This window comes from Drosophila serrata, unplaced genomic scaffold, assembly GCF_035046125.1.
Source record: "Drosophila serrata isolate PLE 108 unplaced genomic scaffold, ASM3504612v1 contig_228, whole genome shotgun sequence".
In the NCBI taxonomy this organism is placed as follows: Eukaryota; Metazoa; Arthropoda; class Insecta; order Diptera; family Drosophilidae; genus Drosophila; species Drosophila serrata.
The window spans coordinates 1,604,349-1,624,229 of record NW_028257126.1 but is presented as its reverse complement, the minus strand read 5'-3'; the positions used below and the strand labels follow the sequence as shown (position 1 = coordinate 1,624,229).

The 19,881-nt window shown below is 41.8% G+C and overlaps 2 protein-coding genes across 2 annotated transcripts in view; both read right to left on the bottom strand.

The window, feature by feature from the left end:
- LOC110187965 (uncharacterized) overlaps window positions 1-19,881 on the bottom strand; it is a 57,831-nt gene that overhangs the window by 7,329 nt on the left and 30,621 nt on the right. Inside the window, exons 5-7 of the mRNA XM_020957484.2 lie at window positions 12,831-12,930; window positions 2,290-2,400; window positions 1,261-2,113 (exon numbers count right to left, since the gene is read on the bottom strand). Coding sequence (XP_020813143.2) covers window positions 1,261-2,113; window positions 2,290-2,400; window positions 12,831-12,930 — 1,064 coding nt within the window. The remainder of the gene's footprint in view (window positions 1-1,260; window positions 2,114-2,289; window positions 2,401-12,830; window positions 12,931-19,881) is intronic.
- Window positions 2,990-4,810, bottom strand: LOC110187966 (uncharacterized). The gene has a single exon (XM_020957485.2). It carries the CDS (start codon window positions 4,678-4,680, stop codon window positions 3,088-3,090), a length of 1,593 nt encoding a protein of 530 aa, XP_020813144.2. The 5' UTR covers window positions 4,681-4,810; the 3' UTR covers window positions 2,990-3,087.

Genomic DNA, 19,881 nt, shown 5'->3' with positions numbered 1-19,881 from the left:
TGTTGTCCATTTGTTGTATTATCCTTGTTTTTTGCCCCGTTTTGTTTCGTGTCGCTCTCGCTAATTAAAACTTCATGAGTTGCATTTTAGCTGGCGATGGAAAAAAGCGCTCGGTTAGTCGCGGTTTAAAGTTGCCAGCGATGTTAACTAGCTTAAATCGGACTATTTGTGCTGCGATTAATGGGGGGTTGCTCTGAATCGTGGGTCTGAGTGAGTGTTGGCCACAGGAAATGTTCTGACGGCATGTCGAGCAGTAAATGATTTGTTCAACCGCACTTGACGCTGTTTTTCTTTATAAATGTCAAATGTCTGGGTGTGTGTCATGCCTTGATGAATGTAATTAATTAATTAAATGCTTGTTTTAATAGCACGACCAATGTGCGGGCTTGAATGGGACTGAATAGTGGGAGTTGAGTGTGCGGTCGAGTATTGATTTTCCACGCATGGTTTCCAGCATCCGCAGACTAAAATCTGACATAAATTTATACTTTATATATGGCCAGCTTTGATGCCCGCGGAGCGGTTGACTTTGGCCTGAATAAATTAATACAAGTGTGCGCTAATAATTTGCTAAATACTAAGTGGGTTAAGTGATTCAAAAATATCAATCGGAATTGATTAAGAGATGGGAAATTCTTTTCGCTTCCCTCGCCGTTTTGTTTTCATTTTCACCTAAACAATTTTCCGCCAATATTCAGACATTGCATCATCTGGTCAAATACAATTAAAATCAAAATTACATTTTGTGCTCGCACAACAAACTAGTACAACTGGCACGGCAATTAGCAGTGGCTAGGAAAAAAAGGGAAATGGAAATTGCCACGCGCAGAAATACGTTATGCCCAATCCGATCCCGATCCAAGGATATTGGGGCCATTGCGTGGGACAAGGATTTACAGAAAGATGAACGAGCGACAGCCTTTCGTTTGGGCGTGCTAATTGAATATTTGCAGGCGAGAGAAAAGTTTGGAGCTCCACGGAAAATAGGAAGACCGGAGGGAATCTTAATTACGCAACAACAGTTGTTTCATCTTGAATTTTAAATGCGAAGTGGTGGGCGATTGGAGGGTTTCAACTCACAAAGTCCCTAGAATTTGAGCCTTAAGGCATAGGAACCAACTTTAAAGGAATCATAAGTTTTATTTAGGAATTAATTGAATTCTTTAAGCATTGCAAAATGTTTAGTAGTCCCCAAAGTAGTGTTAGAAAAAGAAACTAAATCGAACCGTTTATTTCGTATCCAGTTTGTAAAACACTCACCTCATGGCAATTCCAGCTGCCACACTGGCCGCCACAATGATGACCAGGAGGCCCACGCAGATGGCCACGATGGTCCAGCAGATGGCTCCGCACTGCCACAACTGGACACTGCTGACCAGCAGCCACTCATCGTAGCCGGGTTGCACGGAGTGGGTTATGTAGGAGCCAGCGGCTCCCCCTCCCACAGACCCGTTCTCCCAGCCCCGCCTGTCGCTCTCCAGGATGAGCAGGGGTCGCCACTTGTAGGTGGCCAGCGGGACATCCCTAACGATGTCCAGCACGACGAAATCATATTTGGGAATTGCTTCCGCTCGATCCGATTGCGTGGCCGTGGTCACAACCAGGTCGTACAGGGGGACGAGGTTACGGTACGGGTAGAGCTTGTCCAGACTGGCATTGTGACGACCAGTGGTCGATGGTTCCGCGTGGCTCCCGTTCTCCCCGGTGCCATTGGGCGTGCGAAAATTCTGCATTGCTGCCATCAAACCGGCCGCATTCAGAAAGTGTCGATGTCTGTCGCTTAGCAGAGTCAGCACCAACAGATTGCTGCTCACCATTGCGGAATGGGAGCTGGTATTCCGGCCGGAGTGCCCATGTCCTCTACCGTGCCTCTGCCTCTGCCTCTCCGCCCCCCCAATGCGTGTCAAATATTTGTAGAACCGATGCTCGACATCCAATGAGCTGGCCACCATGTCGATGAGCAGTATTTTGGTGTGCTGCCTCCACCGTCCCGAGGCCTCCACCATCTCCTGCTCCTGCTCCTGCTCCAGCTCCTGACGCGCCCACTCGGGTCCGATGCTGGAGAGGAGCCGTAGATTGCTCGCATCGTTCAGCGGGGCCGTGATGATAATTGCTGAGAGTCGAAACCAATGGACACACAGAGCAAAAGTTTGAATATTTTCTTCACATTATATAAAGTAAGTGTTTTCAAGTGATATTTGTATATTTTGTCTTAATGAAATAATTAAATATTTCTCTTCGTTGCACCGAGGTGCAGTGGATCCAGTGGCCAGGAGACGCGCTACTCACCTTTGCCCGGCTTATCCTCTCCATGCAGGTCACGTATTGTGCTGCCAATTTCGATGCGATACGGCACATGCAAGTTGGCCGCTATGGCCAGTCCTAGGCCCCAATTGTCATCTGGAAAATAGAACGAAAAAAAGCATTGAGTAAGGGCGAGTGAGAGGCGGAGAGCAGGAGGAAGGGACACTGTCGGATGTTGAAATTAAATTGCGTTTTTGTGGCACGTAAAGCGATGGTGTCATGTGTGTCCTGGTTGTTGCATGATGCACCCCCAGTGCCATTTTACCGCCCTTTCTGGGTTCATAATGAGCATTTTCATGGGGTCTTGTATGTGGTTTGCTTATCCAGTCTGAACCTATTGTAACAAGAGGTGGATATGGAACAGGATTGTGGATATAATTTAATGCGATACAAAGAGTCCGCGGGGCTTCTTAAGAGGAGAGATGGGATGCGGATAACACCTCAGTTTATTTAAACGGGAAAGTAATATTATAGCTTCAGACTTTAATTTAATACATTATTTTTTGTTCAGTAACAACGATGTGAGCGATGATCTATTCGACTTTAGCCTCTCAGCATCTTAAAATATTCATAATAAAATCACTCTTAAGCTTTTGAAAAGGATTTAAAGATGAAGGATACGGAGGTAAGTGTTCGGCTTATTAAGAAAGACATTGGTTATTTTTCGTAAATAAATAAATAAATATTATCTTGCAGCGTTAATTTTATTTCGTTTAAATTGCCTCAAGACTATAACATTTAAACAATTTTAGATCGCTGTAAGTTCCTTCCTGGGAACTTGCACTAGTAGAACTTGCAGTGACAATTCCTAAAGCCGGACTTTTGAGCCACCGGAGACGACTCAATGGTTGATTTCATCGCTTTGGGCTTTGGGCCCTCGGGAGGAACGTCGCATTTAGCGATGTCAGCCATGAATCCGCAGTGCTTCTTCGCCTCCTTGGGACAAGGACACTTTTCCAAACTGGCGCCGGCCAGTCGAGCGTTGAACTCTTGCTCCGTCGTGGGGGCTCTGGGAATATATTGCTTTGGGTTACAGGCCAGCACCCGCCAGTTGGGATGTGGAGCCAGGTAGTCGACGCCGCTGTCCAGGATCTCCTTGGCCAGTTGCTTGCACACCACAGGATCGTCTATGGCCGCCATTAGGCGGCTGTCGAACTTCTTTTCCTCCTCCGCCTGGATGCGCTTCATCTCCGTGATCTGGGCGTCGAGGTCGGCCTTGTAGCGAAGCTTTCGGCACATGATCATCTCGTGGGTGACCTCCGGATGAACGAAGCGATTCTCTGGCATTTTGTTCTCACGCAGCTCAGCATCCCAGAGAAGCCTCCTTTCATAGTCATCGCACACTTGCTTCCGCAGGATTTCGTAGCACTTGTCGGCCGCCTCGCGCTTCACTCGAATCCTTTCGGCGATGTTGACCTTGGTGCAGACATCCACCTGGTAGAGGTCGGCGGTGCGCTCGTCCATCATCTTCTCGATGCCTAGCTCCAGAGACTGCATGCGGCGCAGATAAGCCAGGTACTCCAAGGTGGCTCTGTTGAGGTCCTTCTTGGACTGGGCAATCCTTTCAAGAGCCTCAGCCTCCAGGCGCTGGGTTTCGAGACAGAAGGCCCGGTGATCCGCCTTGTCCGCCTCCCACTCCGCCAGGCGAGCGCAATGCTTCCGCTGAATCTCCTTGAGGAGCTCGGCCTGGTAGGCCAGCTGGTCCACAGGGGCAGGCTGGTGCTCCTTCTCGAACTCCTCCAGGCGGATCTCCTCCAGCAGAGCGTTTATGACGCGCTCCTCCTCCATCTTCTCCGCATCGGCCTCCTTGCGCTTCTCCTCGTGCTCAGCCACTTGCATGCCCAGGACGTGGTTCACCTGTTTCTGCACCTGTTGACGCCTCAGGACCTCGTTCGCGTGGTCGCAGTCGAACTGGGCCCACCGCCGGCGATTAAGCTCTGACCAGTACTGCTCCAGCTGGCACTCTCGCCGCTTCTTTCGCTGATTCTCGAGGATCTGCTCCTCCTGGACTATCTTAGTCTCTATGAGGTCCTGGTGGCGCATAGCCTCCCGAACCTCATAGCAGTCCAGCATCATCCTCTGGAGGTGCTTCTCCTCTAGGAACTTCTTCTGCTGCTTGGCCACTTGCTCCTGGATGGCGTTCACGTGCTCCTTGCGCTCATTCATGCGTGTCTTTACGGTATTGGAGAACTCCTCCTCGTAGCGCTTGTCCTCCTCGTCGAGCATCTTCTTCAACCTCTGGCTGCGCTCCAGCAGCTCTTCGGCGGTCACCTGCTTCGCCTTGGCCACCAGGAGCCCAATCTGAGTGTGGAGACTCTTTCGATCCGTTCGCTGGATAAAGTTGAAGTGGTCCGCTCCGCGACCCGAGTTCTGCATCGTGGCGAGACTTCAGATCTGACTAATCGAAAAATATATATATGAAGGTATGGATTATGCTATGATAATTTTCCAGATGTGTCTGGGTTTTCAGCTCTGTCGTGACGGAAATGTCAAGTAGTAGTAAAGCACAGGTGAGTTCCCCAAAAGGTATTTTTCCAAAGCACTACGACCTCGATGCAAACCATTTTCCGATACACAATGGCTTTTTACGTTGGATAAATGAACTTGATTTATTATGACCCTCAGAAGGCAAAGCCACATATACAAGCCACACCTCGGCAGCGTCCTTTGGGACTCCATAAAACTGACTAATATCCGCAGGCAAATGGTTCATAGATCATGCGTAATGCCGAGTCCATAAACTGCACTATTCTGCCAATAGATTTTCCTGCATTTTCATGCCAATGTGCAGACTCCTGAAGTGGTCTCACGGCTCTGCAAAATAATTTATTGTCGAGCGAACAAACACGACCCGCAAAAGCATGCATTTTCATGGAAGCTAATGAGACACAGCTCATACGCAGAGCTGTCAAAGGAATTTAATACAATTACAAAGCTTCACTGAGTGCGCCTCAAATGAAATTACTCTCAGGTGAAAATGAGATTTTATTTTCTGGGCGCAATATATTTAAAAACGCCTTTTGGTTGATAGTGGGATTCGGCAGCCTTGGGCGGGCTCTTCATTTCCTTCTCCCACATTTCCTCCTCTCTATCAACTCAATTAGCAATGCAGCTGACAAGACGCTAATTAACTGAGATGTGAGCTGGAAAAACTTGCCAAAACTCGAAGGCAGCCACGTGTACAGAAGATGGGAAAGAAGAAGGGATTTTAAGTCTTTGCACTGAGCGGAAAATAATTAAATAAAACATTAAAATGTATAAACTAGCAATTTAAGAAGTAAAACCAATTTGTTTATATCGATCGGACGAGAAATATTGTAATAGCATAGCCCAAGTGTAATAGCACTTTATAAACTGTTAATATAAAATTCGTTTGTAATAATGCTTGAAGTTATTTTATTTATTTTAATTTATTTAAAAATAACTAACAAGTAAATAAATTTAAGATCTAGCTGGGGTAGTTGGTTTTAGAATATTTTTATTTTATCATATATGCCTAGTTAGGGTAGTTAAAGTCAGGTTAAAAAATATATCCGGTATTGACAAGTTATTTTAAGGTCGAATTTGTAATATGTTTGATTACATGGATTTGAAATGTTATTAATCTGATTAAGTGATCTAAACAGTTAGAGAGGAGAATATATATATTGTTCTTAAGTTTTATTGGTGAATAGGAACAATGGAGGGAAAATATACTTGAAAGGGGAAGTGTACTTAATATTTTTGGCAGCACAGGCTCGTCAGAGAAATAAGCACTAGTCTGATTTACTGAAGATAATAAATAAGATATGTTTATGTTTACTGTTGAGTTGCTTTCTTTTCATAACATGCTATTAAACAATAAAATTTCACTAGTTTTTGCACTCCACAGTATTCTTTGCTTACCTTTTTTTTTGTTTCTTTGTTAGAAGTTTTCAATGCAGTAAAGGGTAATTTCCGGTATAATGTGTGTATAATATGTACATATATACTTTTCCTCAGTAACAAAAGTCGATTCAAGCTAGCCATGTCCGTCTGTCCGTTTCAACGAAAAATCTCTCCGTTTTAAAGCTATCTAAAATCAACTTTGTTATTCTTACTATTCTCATTAGTATATTTTTCCCAACGGAAGATATTTTCTTCTATTCAATCCTATTCAATCACTTTTCTATTATTTCAGAATTTTCGCTTTAATTTTCTTTAAACCGGATGTCTACTATTGCTAAATGTTGAAGAATAAGTAAAATTGTAACTGTAAAACTGTAAATATAAAATGTATAGGTATATATGTAAAAATTACTTAGTTGATTTTAATTTATAGTATATTCAATAATTTAGTTGTATGATATATGTAGATATTTTGTACAAGGGTATGCATACTTCTACATACCGAAATTAACTTTCTTTTCGGGTTTTAAAATTAATTTTAAATGCAACAAACATTTAATAAGAGTCTGAGTTTTTCCAGTATATAACGATTTTCCCGAGGATTTCCCCGAGTGTGAGGCTCATCTTTATGACTGAGCTGGGGAAAGGAAAGCGGAAGGGAGGTAGTTCCCTGGTCCTGGTCCTGGTCCTGCTCCTGCTCCTACGATTGGCAAGTGCATGTTTGCCCAAGTGCAAAATTGTGCAATTACGCAGCGCAGCAGCGAGTGGCAGGACTAAGACGAATACTGGGGCGCGGCTGAAGACGACATCCTGCGGTGGCTCAGTGTGAGCCTTAGCGATATGCACTCCGTCTGGGATTTTCCTTTCGCTGCCCCCGCAGCCCTACCGCATTCAGGACGAGAAGTTGTGCGGTTGAATTTTCAGGCAATTTGCATAGTTTCCCCGAACAATAACAAAACGCAATAACTGCCGGGACAAAGATAACCAAGCGGGTCGCGTGTGTGCGTAATAAGCCGCTGCAGCTGTTCAGTTATGTTCTGTTTGAGCTGGAAGGCTGGAAGGCTGGAAGGCCGGAGGGCAAGGAAGGCGATGCTCTTGATTTGTTGCAAGCTCCCTTTGATGCCATTCCTCAATGGCAGGGATTTCCCATTATCCGCATTTGTATATGAACTGTGAACTCAGCTCGTGTGTGGTTAATTCCTCTGCAGTGCTCTGGCAAGGCCAAGGTTTCCCGCACACACGCTACAGCTGCAGGGAAAGCTATAGGAAAGCGCATACTTAACGCCAACTGTCTGCTGCACTCACAAACTCTGAGATACACAGATGCACAGATGCACAGATACTCAGATACACACAGGCACTCTCCTCATGTGAACACAGATGAGTGCTCTTCATGCTCGTATTTGCATTTGTGCTTTTTCATTTTATGCATTTAAATATTCATGTGCTCGACTCAAAATTTAAATTGCGGCGCGTTCACTCGTAGCTGTGTCTGCTGTACATGCGGCTTTCTACACATATTATGTGAAAACAGTTGCGGCGAAATAAAACAACATTTTTTGCTTCTTGATGAATAGCAAAACGTTGATTTATTTTAAACGATTCCGGAATTTGTTGAGCCAGCAAGGCACAGTAGCATGAGTAATGTTTTAGGCTGCCTTATGTAAAATTAATTAAGGGGGTCAGTTTATACAGCACACCCTCATAATTCACACTGTTAAGATACATTTTCAAGATTCTACTTCGTCGAGAGGCATAAACCTTAACATCACCGCTTTCGTTGCGAATTTTAAAACCAAATAATTTAAAAACTACTATTATTTTGACCATAATTGTAGTTTGTAGCCACCTACACAACTACATTGCATTTGAATGTTTGTGTGGGTTAGCCACCAGGCTTGGTCAGCCAAGCGTTGTTATTTACCAGCAACTCAGCAGTAGAGGCACCCGAAAAAACGAGAAAAGGAGCATTCGAAAAAGGTTTGCAGGCAACTAAAAATATTAGAGAAAAAGAGAAGAATTGCATTGGAAATTCCATAATATAACAGAAGCCACACAATTTATTCGTCGCATTCCAGGCGGGTAAAGGAAATAAATGCGACGTGCTGCGCTTTTACTCTCAGTTAGGGCTAGTTAGGAAGTTATTTCTTCTTGTTTTTTTGCTCTCCCCCATTGTTGCCAAAAAATAAAGGTAAACGGTAAAAATTGTAGCCGGACGGTAAATAAATTGGCCACGAGCACCATAAAGCAGGAGGGAGGGTACAAACTGTAGCAGATTGTGGGTGCATATGGGATCCGGTTCCGTTTATCAAAGCCGCGGTACGCTGGAGCTCGTTCCGTTCAAATGCAATCAACACATGTCGCACGTGGCGTATACGTTATATATCATTTGCATAGGCATACGCCAAGCGCCATGTGGCATGTGGCATGTGGCGTGTGGCGTGTGGGATGATGTCAACAATTGAATCCGAAATGTCGACTGGCTGAAGATGCTTATAGACGAGTCAAGTTGAAGGGGATTTCCGATGGCCAGATCTGACTTCAGCTCTCCGCCATTAAATGGCCATCATAAACTTGTTCCTCCATCAAAAGTAAGTTTCAGTTCACAGATGGCACCGCACATGTACCATCAAGGAGCATTTGTGTTAACCCAAAAGGCTGCCTCAACTTTGGGCGCACATTACTTAAAATATTCACACATTTACTGGGTCCGGAGGGGCATTAAAAATGAAGCCATAATTTAGCCAGCACGCCTGCCCCGGAAGATATGTATGCCACAGAGTTTCATTTTATTTAATTGAGCATTTTCGAGCCTTATCGGCACAAGTTCAGGTCGCAATCGCAACCCAGAACTTTAACATAATTAAGTTCACATGCGTGTGTGTTTTTCCCGTGGAAGTGGAAAAACTGGCAGGGTGCTTTCCAGCTGTACTCTTGGCAGTTTCCATTGTTAACTGGGGCGGCGGGTGGAAAAGTTGCTGCAGTCCATCGAAATGCAATTAAAGTTGCAAATTGCTTTTGCGCGTACACACAATTTACATAATGCAGCCGATATAATCTTTCGAGCACAAAGTTTCCCGCCGAGTTCTGAGCAGTTCAATTGATTGGATCCCCCGCATTGTCATGGCTTCGTCTTCGCCTTCGTCATCGGCATAAAGATGCAGATATAAAGATAAGGATTGAGATAGGGAGCACTGCAAATTTCCGTGGATCCCGTGGCCAAAGTCACTGTGAAAGTCAAGCCAATCAGCCTGAAAGCCGGGCCAATAAATTGCCGGCATATGGCCCGGCTTCTGGCCAGTGGCCAGTGGCCACCTTTTTATGGTCTTCGACTCCATTAGCTGTCACTTAGCGTAAAGCAAACCATAAATAGGCGGAGAGCAACGGCAACTTGCGCTAATTACGCTGTCATAAAGGCGAATCCGCGCCAATGTTGATGGGCGTTGCCCAAAAGTCGGCCTGGCCCGACCCATCACGTTAATTGTTAAACACTTGAGATTAATGTCGAGATGCGGACGAGTGGCGGGTATTCGGCAGCATCCTCAGGTTTATGGCCTATTTATAGACAACGCTGTTTCGGCATTATTCATAAAAATGTATCCAGTCTCCCCACCTAAGGCATCCCAGCAGGATTCATGGGGGCATAAATCAAAGGAAGTGCGTGTGGCATCCTCCCATTTCTGTTTGGCCAACTAAGCGGCCATCAAGGACCTCAGACCCGGGTCCTCGAGCTCCCATTCCTCATTCGGCAGCACAGATGTGCGTCCTCTTGCAGGCGTGAATCAGAGTCGGTCACGTCCTATGGATACTAAATGTGTTTGATGTGTGCAACTTTGGTGGTCTTCTGAGTTGCAAAACACTCGAAAATAATATGTGTGTATCCCAATCAAATGCTGGAAAAGTAGCTATTGTAACTAATACAGATATATTCTTTTAATTATATCAGCCAGAAATCAAGTCTTCAAGGAGCTCATCCCTTTAAAGAACTTTATGAACTTAAGGAACTTACAGGACTCTTAGTAAAGTGATTCTAAATACTATAAACTGAATGCTAATCGACTGTTTTGATATCGCGAATATGGGATAGTATCGATGACTAACTAAATGCAAAACCTGTCCTTCCACCTAAAACTTTCACAATCCATGAATCGACCCTCTCTCCTGTGGACACTTCAAGAGTTCTCCATCTTTTGGTTACTTTCATGGTTCCAACATAGAACTTTAACTGCTGTCTGACTGATTTTATTAGCTGGCATTTGATTCTCCAGCTCCTGCTCCTGCTCCTGCTCCTGCTCCTGCTCCCTTATGGTTGGGAGCTCCTTTATACCCAAACCAGCGATGACATCTCAATTTGCGTAAGGTTTCTCTGTTTGTTTTGCTCTGGATTTACATTTTTGCCCGCTGTCTCAGCTCTGCGTTTGCGGTTTGCGTTGGCTTTTATTTTATAACTTTGTTTTTATGCCATTTCTCAGTCGCTCAGCTGCTGTCACATAATTTGCACTTTTTACTTTCTTCTGCTTTGTTTTGTCACAGATAAATGGAGAGGAGGCAAGAGGTCAATAAACTTGGCCAGTTGAGAAATGGCCGGCAGTTGTGTAAAAAGAGTAAGATAAATACACTTGGACAAATTTTGTGGAACTATTTTATTTGGAAACTTATTTATTATTGTAAAAGAAAATAAATTGGTTTTAAAAAGCAAAAGGTTGTGTGAGTCCCTGTGTCGCTAAAAGTTTCATAATGGAATAATTGAGATTCATCAAATAACAAGTAAAAAAGCGAGAATAGAGTTTGGTTAAAATAGGAAATTCGGAATTCCATTAAAGGGACAAGTATTAAAATGGTATCAATTGAAAATGGTGTCAAAAAAAGAACCATGGCATGAGACTCGTCTAATCATCTGAAGTAGGTTCAAATGCAAAAGAGATGGAGATAAACAAATTTTATTGATTAATAATCACCGCGCTTAAGTGTCAACTAACTCCACTCACAATTCAATACTATAACTATGCCTTGGTTGAGAGAGACCATCATTTGGAAAATATGTCAACTGTAGCTGGAATAGTCTCTGGGATCTAAGATTTTAACGTTTTTGCTTAGTTTTCAATAATTTTTATTTTTCATTTAGTCAAATTGTTCATCGTTCTTACCGCAAGATAGAATAATGCGAATTAACTGTGCTCATTCCTATGTTACTTGAAAGAATTTTCGGAAACTGACAGGTAATTTATGTTATGTATTTGTTAGATGCCCCTTCTCACACATCTACACTCAGTAATGCTATCGTTTAGTAATCCAAATTAATTGCCAGTATATGTTTGGTTCAGTTAAAGTCAAGGCACTCACTTCTGTTCGCGATTAACCTTTAATAGGTTGCCACGGGCCTCGGCCCAAATGGGTCCGTGTGATTGTCAGTTAAACTAATTAGGCGACATGCGAGATATTTAAGCAGGGGAAGCTGACTGGTACATAGTACGGCTGATTTGCCGCGGCCACCTAATTAAATTTCAAATGCGGCAGTGTCAACTTAATGGTCCTCTATCCGCCTGCTCCTTCTCTGGTCCCCCCTCCAGTCCTGCTTCCATATCCTCAGTATATATATATCGCTATCTTTCTCTGCCTGTCAGCGTTTGTGCAAACACTCGACATACACACACACACACACTGGCACACACACAGACACACTGCCCCCACACTAACACAGCGGCAGCGTTAATCATAATGTCACCACTAATTGCATTGCGTATACGCACACGTGTACTTAGACTTCACTACGAGCAGCTTCCTTCTGTCCACATTCTCTCTCTCTCTCTCTCTCTAACTCCCCCTCCCCCTAATTCCTGGCGACCCCATAATTTGGCATTACGTGGGCGCGACCCTGCCAGAGCCACGCCCACATCTGCCACTCTTCGGGCTCCTCCGGCAAATGTGTTTATTTAACATTTAAGCAGCAAGCAGCTTTTGCCTTCTAACCATAAAATGGGAATTGGGAATGAGCGACCTGGGATACCGTCGGATGTGATGAGTTGGGATCTGGCCAGTTCACTTCCCTCTTATATGTATATAACATTTATGTGTGCTTATAATTGAGCAGGGAACATTATTCAGAATAGTTGGTTTGGTTCAGAGAAAACAAAACTTTTGTAGGAAGTCATTAGAGCTTAAATAGAAGTGATTAAACTTTGGCGAGAGTTTGTGTTTTTCCTTTGTTTTTTTTTAGAGAATATCAGTAAGCAAATGTTGAGTTCTTTAAAACAAAACATAGAAGACAATATATATAACGAAGGATAAATAGTATGTCGATAACTAATCTATGCAAATGATTTTATTCTTAAATGTTTGGTTAACGGTGGGACTTTCTAATAAATAATCTAGCCTTGCATAACTTTTAACTATTGCTTAGTAATAAAAGTTTCATTCTTATTTATTCCAGGCTTATTAAAAAATTGATAGAATCTGCCTAGGATTTGGTGCCAAAAAGCCATTTAAAAGTTTAATCACCGACTCGAACTCCGACACCATTACGATTTCAATTTGATTTCAAACAGGACAAAAGCAATTTCAATGCAAATGAAATGCCGAGTGATCGGCTATTAAAATGAGAGGGGAGAAAAACCAAAAGCAGGGAGAAAGTTTAGAAGGAGAAAGTGGGGAAAACTTACCACCAACATAGATATCAACTTGCGACCAGTTCAGCTTGGCGGAAATACTCTGCACGGCCAGGGAAATTGCCTCGAATGATGGCAGAAAATTGCTGGAGATCTGTAAGAGAAAGATAAGTTCTATTTTAGACAGTCGCACGAAGGAGATGCTTTCCCTAGTTGAAGCCCAGAAATGGCATAAATGAACAACTCGGAAGTCGGAACCCAGGGCCCCGGCCCCGGTCACCCTATAAACATAACTCTCTCTTCTGGCCCCAGCCAGGGGTACACCTGCCATTGTGTTTATTCTGTTGTTGGCTCTGTTGATTCCCCTTCCCGTGGTCCCTGCTACCACTTCACCATCACCATCACCTTTTGTCTTTGTGGGCGGCTGTAAATGAAAATCTAAACACTCTAGTGCTCGGCTGGCTTGTTTGTTAAAGTGAAACAAATTAAATGCTCAAGCAATTAAAGAATGTCGAGGTTGTGGAGGGGCTGTGAATGTCCACTTGGCAGTTGGCAGTTGGCAAGTTGTGAAAAAGTGAGCTCGGGTTGTGGATGTAGGAATCTTAGTCAGAGTTTCAATCTTAAAGCATTCTTAAATATATATTATTCATGTAGCACCTGGTAAATATATTAATTAATACATACTTACTTGTTCACTCCAAAACTATTGATTAGACATAGGGACGTGATTTCTTGTGTATTTTTTACTTGTAAGCCTCGTCAGACAAATAGCCAAGCAACATGGCCATAGACAATTCAATCATGTTTAATCAAAGCATTAGAGCGACCCATACGCAGGCTTCAATCAATAATCGAGGCCGATATATACCAGTGTGTCCCTTCCCCTAGCAATCCCTGTCCTCGTAATCATCGTCGTGCTCGAGCATAAAAGGTCCTTGCTCGTTGGGACTTGGGCGGGAAAAAATTCGATTTTCCCTTGGCATTGATAAGGGGCCACCGCCCGGTCGATGGAAGAAGACAGCGGGCTGTCAGGAGTTCAGCTTTAAGTTGGTTTTTGTACCTTTTCGACCTTTTCCCAACTTGTTTTTCCATTTTTGTTTAGACTCATTTGTCGGCATGATTTGAGTTTGAGTTCGGCAGGACAGCTGCCTGTTGGATGTTTAGCCGTTGGCCTGTTGGCCTGTTGGTCGCTTCATTATTTTGGCAGACGAAATAAATTGAAAAACGTTTGAGAAAATACGTGTAAGCTGCCTACACATACAATTTTCTACAAAATTGAATTTCAAAAGCACCACCAACAACAACAAGACGGGAAGCAATCAGAGAGGCCGTGCTGGGGGTGAGGGGAGAAACTCCTAAATTGAAAGGCTTTCAATGTGATTAGGCAATGATTTTTCACAATTGCTCTTTCTTGTTTTTCCTCTTTCATCTTTATGCAATATGACAAAAAAAGAATCCTGCTCATAATGATGATTAGCTTTTGGTCAACTGACCATATACCTTAATATATATATTTGAAAAAGAATCTGTTGTAGAACCAAGTGTGCTTTTTAACTCTATCGCGATGTTTGATTTATTTTTCTTTTACTATACTGTTTTCTTGGCACCTCCCAAATGAGCCAAAAACCCCTTGCAATTTAGTGGCATTGTTAACAATTATTGGTCCCTGCCTTGCTGGTGCTTCTGCCATCAATAAGCCGTGCCAAAGTTCGAAAAACTTTCGTCCGGGCAACAAAAGGAGGAGTAGGGTAGTTCCTATGGAGGGGAAGCGTAATGCGGCAAATTGTTAAAACAATTGCAACAATTTGGCATCGAAGTGCATTTCGGACGTCTATTGACACAACGTGACCAGCCATCGCAACCAGGGCATTTACTGGTATTAAGTGCACCCCTTTTGGCCCCTTTTGGAACCACCCACTCCGCGCCCCTGGATGCTGGCCAAGTGCTCTTGGGAAATTTAAAAGGAAACTATGGGAAAGCGGTTCGCTGTTGTAGTAGTAGCTTCATTGTTCGGACTTTGTTTTATGGCTCGGACAAATTGTTTAACGTTCAATCAATTTAATTAATTTGGCTGGCGGAAGGAAATATATATTATTTTGTCAAGCAGCCGGAAAATGAGTTTTCCTTGCGCTTTTTTCCTTACAACCTCCTTGATTTCTTCTTCCTGTTCTTTGGCATTTATTCACAGGTGAATTGCTTTTGGCCCCCAAGCCGAAATGTTATGCAAAGGAGGCGAGAGCCAAAAAAAGAATCAACATTAATCACAGCTCAGCAAATATTTGACATTTGCCAGCCTCTTTGGCAGATTGTCGAAGGCGCGGCAGAGGCCAAGATTCCAGGACCTCCATCCTGCCAAAAATCCGATGCTTGGCTTATCCCCAATTCAGCTCAGACGGCGTCTTTTGTTGCTATATTTTATAGTATGTATATATTTTTCTGTGCGTGTATGTATATCTTTGCTGCCTCACAACTCGCTACACATAACAGCTTTGTAAACTTATTCACATGTTAATAATTTAGTTAGGGGCGTGTGCACATCCACACAAAACATTTCAATTGGTCTTTTGTGGCCATTTCTATATACACACACACACGCATGGTGAGGACGAATTTATTTATGAGGGCTTATTAAATTTATTTCCGTTGAAGGGTTGACAATGAGATTAGGCCAACAAGACAGAAAGAGGTCCCAGTATAGTTTTTAATGCTGGTTATTCCTCATCTAATAACAGTTTAGATACTCGTTCCTGCTTTAGAGAAAGTGACAAAAACAAGAAGAGATTTAAAGTATTTCAATCCATAAATTTAATAATAATAATGTTGAAAAGGGATCGTAAAGTGCACTTTCTTCTGAGGAACTTTACAGCGGCTGTCAGGGAATTCGGTTGCTTATTCATTTTCAATAAGAAATAACCAACAGCTGGCGCAGAGAGATAAAAATTAATGGCGAAATTGTGCTCTTTTTTGAGGGCCGTCATTATTATCAATACGCAATAAGAGAAAAAGCAAAACTTTGGCGACGGGCACTTAATTCGCTGTCATTTAACCGAGGATAAATGACCAGGACATGCGGCTGCAGCAAACCCATTAAGATGCCACAAGAGAGCAGACGAACGAAGAAGTTTTGGCCTACATCGGACAGCTCTTTTTCTGCAATTCCTTGGAGGTGATGGCCCCAGACGAGGTCGGGATAGTGGCGAGAAGGAAAGCACTTTTATTGTGTGGCAAAGTGGCAACAAACATTGAGGTGCTATAAAGTTACACAGAAGCACAAGGCAGGGAAGCGTCCCAGCTGACAGACTCTGGCTGACTGTCCAAAATGGCTGTCATCTTGGCCAACACACATCCTGGAACTCATACAGATGCAAAACACACTCGCACGTGCTGCCATTCCCAAATTGTTTTCACTCTCTCCTAAGCACATGGCAAATGCCTGCAGTTCCTCCTCGCTCCTCGGCAGTCCTTCGCCCAAATTGAATTCGATTTGAATTACGAAATGCTTGTTTGATTGTTTCTTGTTTCCTGTAATTCCGGTTTGTTTTATGTATTCACCCTGCCTAGGAAATGGCTTTTTAATGCCAAGTAACTATTCAGAATGACGATGAGGTCATCCGGCCAGCGGACTTTTAAAATTCTTTTAAAAAAGCCTTGAACTACAAAACAAAAATATTTTTGCAAAAATTACATTAGCCTTAATTTGTCACGAGACATAAGCTAGTGTGCAAAATGAAATACATCAATTAGAATTTATTTATAAATCTTAAAAAGAAATTAGGACACAATTGAAATACCAAGAACACTTGCCACCATTAAGCTGAATTATTAAGACTAACTAAAGGCTGAACCAAATATAAGTTTAAACTTTTCTTACAAGAAAAAATATAATATATATTAATGAAAAGTAGAGAGAAAGAAAAAAATACGAAAGAAATTCTAAGGTTTCTGCAATGGATTTAGCCAAAATTATAATAAAAGTTAAGTTAAGCTAAATTATTAATGATATCCAGTCTGAAAAAGAGTTTAAAATATATATCTTATTTTGAAACATTACCATTACTTTATTGCAAGTTATTAAATATTCAAATATAAAATATTTTGTCGCTAAATCACACAAAATATCCCCAATCGAGCAATTCTTAACTTTTTAATTATCACAGATCAACTGCTTTTGCATGTCCTCGAATCTATCAAAAATCGGTTTCCTTATAAATGGTTATGTTTGGTAAAAATATCTGCTATTAGTTGTTAGTAAGCTCTGGCTCCTGTCTTTATAAATTAAATTATTGTGACAGCTGCAAAGAGAGTTCATAATATTTTATGGCCAGAGAGGCAGTAAAGGTGAATGAATGACGGGCGGGGGATTAGATGGCCTTTTTTGCCACACCTGATGGGGTCCATATAAAGTGATTTGACTGCTTGTTAAACGATTTAATTTTTGAAGCCTCTGATCCGGCCCGGAGCGCTGACTCTGACCATTAAGCACTCGCTTTTGGGCCACGTGTGTGCAGCACTTTGTTGGGCCAACTTTATGAATAATTGAGCGATGCCTAAGTGGCAACCTCTTTGGGCCGCCCGCCTTTTTATGAGCAACTCTCTGGCTCTGCCGGCGAAATAAAGGACTGAAAATACTGGAGAAAATGTGCGAAGCGAGAGGGTTTCTCGCAAAATAAGCATCATTGAATTTATTATGATTTTTATGCAAATTGCTGCATCCCCAAAGGGCGAACGATGAATGCAATTAATGTGGGAAGCGGCGCAAAAAGGTTTTATGTCCCTGCCACTTATCGTAACGAAGGGCTTTCACCAGAGTGTCTCAAAGGTCACCTCCCAGGAGCCCCTCCTGTTCCAGTTTTTTATCCCTGCTCTATCTTTCTGGCCAACTAATTGTCAGCTGCCGCAGCTCGAAATCCGTTCCTGGAAGAAGTTGATTATTCAGCTGCTGACAGCTGCGGCTTAGAAACAATATTTACCATCTTGAATATGCAGAGGGGTCCAATCGTTTGGTGACCCAAAAATTCATCAGTTTGCACTTTCTGAAATAAATCTGCTGAGCACTTGGCTTAAACTTCGACAATGACTTGGCTTATTTCGGAGCAAGTGGTCTTAATGCACGTTTAATGTAAATTTATAATGCTGTTGCAATTGCAATATCATTGCCCTGCACCAGGAATGCCGTTAATCATTTTGATCCTAAATGTATATTTACAGGAATTGAAGCAGTATAACTCGCTTTTGGTATTAGTAGAGTCTGAATAGATAACTAAACCTCTACCACTACTTCTGATGTATTTATTTCTTATCAAACTAAGTTAATTTAAACTCTTTGCTTAATTTACGCCCATTATCTAGTTAAAATTTGATTTTTGTTAAAATGCCAAATGTTTTATATACAAATATACATAGTTCCTTTTTTTTGTAGAAGGGCAGCACAAAAAGCTAAAGCTAATTTAAGAACCAAAGAAAATTGAACTCTCTGTTGAAAATACATCACATTCTCTGCAGAATTAAGCTCCTATAAGTATAAGTATGACTCACATTTTTGGCATTATTTGTGAGTTACATTTAGAATTTGGTATGAACGATTTTTACTTGTACAACGACTTCTTACAACGATTCCAATTCATAGACTCACTTTCAGTTCGAATCCATCCTTATGAAAATGTTTTCCCCAAACACCGAAATAATACTTTATTTACACGGCATTAAGTCTGCTTGCTCCTGTTGGTTACACTTGTCCTGTGCGCTGGTGTCGTGTGCACTTAACTTCCTGCCGCAGGATGAATCAAATATGCCACACGCACACACAGTCACGTAAATGAAAATGAAATTGTTCTTAATTTGCGTGATGCGAATCAAAAATCAATGGAGTACCGCAAATCAAAAATCAATATATCCAGCAGACCGGCAGACAGGTGTGGAGTCGCCACAAGCACACACCGGTGGCCAAATGCAAACTCAGACACAGATACGAATCTGAATGCGAATACAAGTGAATACCTGAGTGCGGCAGGACGATTTACTGACCTGCATGTGTAATGTGGCACCTGCAGTCAAGTGCGATAAGTGGAATTACAATTCCTGAGGTGGCCAAGTCAAATGTGTATTGTCCCTCGGGATCGGAACTGTAATTGCCTCTTAAAGGTAACTTGATTATATGCAACACCCTGAGGTGATTATATTATCGATAAAATCTGTTTTGGTAGGCAAAATTAAGATCTCACCGTTCTTTGCTGGTTTATTAATAAGGTTAATAATCCTATTGACTCAGTTTTAAAGAGATTATTACAAATTTATCCTTCTATCATTTATTTGACAAAAGTATAGAGATTCCAGTTTCTACACTCATGGTTAAAGTTCGTGGATAATGATAGCTATTTCTAATGCTTTTTATCAATATGCAAATTATTTAATTACATTTAGCTGAGTTCATTCACAAGAAATGGAAAGGTTAAAACCATTTTTTATTTAACTATGGATTTTTTTTTTTTTAACTTTCCTATATGATTTGTGTAGGCGAAGAATCAATCCAAAATGAGGGGTAAGAACACCCAAAAACGGTATTTTTCATGGCTTTACCCCCACTTTTCTTAAAATCATGACGTGATAGGCATTTTTTGACATAGATTCGTATTCTGCTCTAAAAACTACGTCGGGAATCGCTCTGATATAAAATATAAGTGAAATTTGCAGACCTGTGTTATCCGTCTCCAAGACACTTTAAATACTTTCAATATCCAAATAGGAGATTTTCTGGGTGCCTAATTCATTTCATTCTTTTCTTTCAGAGATACAAATTTCGTCACCGAAATATGTTTTTTTTTGTATTGTATGGTACTCCTAGAAATCGCATGCAGTAGCTTAAAGTAATATTATTTCCTTAAAATAATAATTATAATTATTCCATAAAGGTAACCTAATTTGTGATTTAATGCGTAAAGTAATACATTAAGCAGTTTTCTCAGTTTTGGTGAAAAACTAAACCCAAACTTTTAGAATATACTACCCACAATTCTCTAAATTGTTTATAATTCAGTATCACCTCTGCTATTCATCATTACATCATATTCTTTCTATGCTCTGCTTATTCACCAAATATGGCTGATTA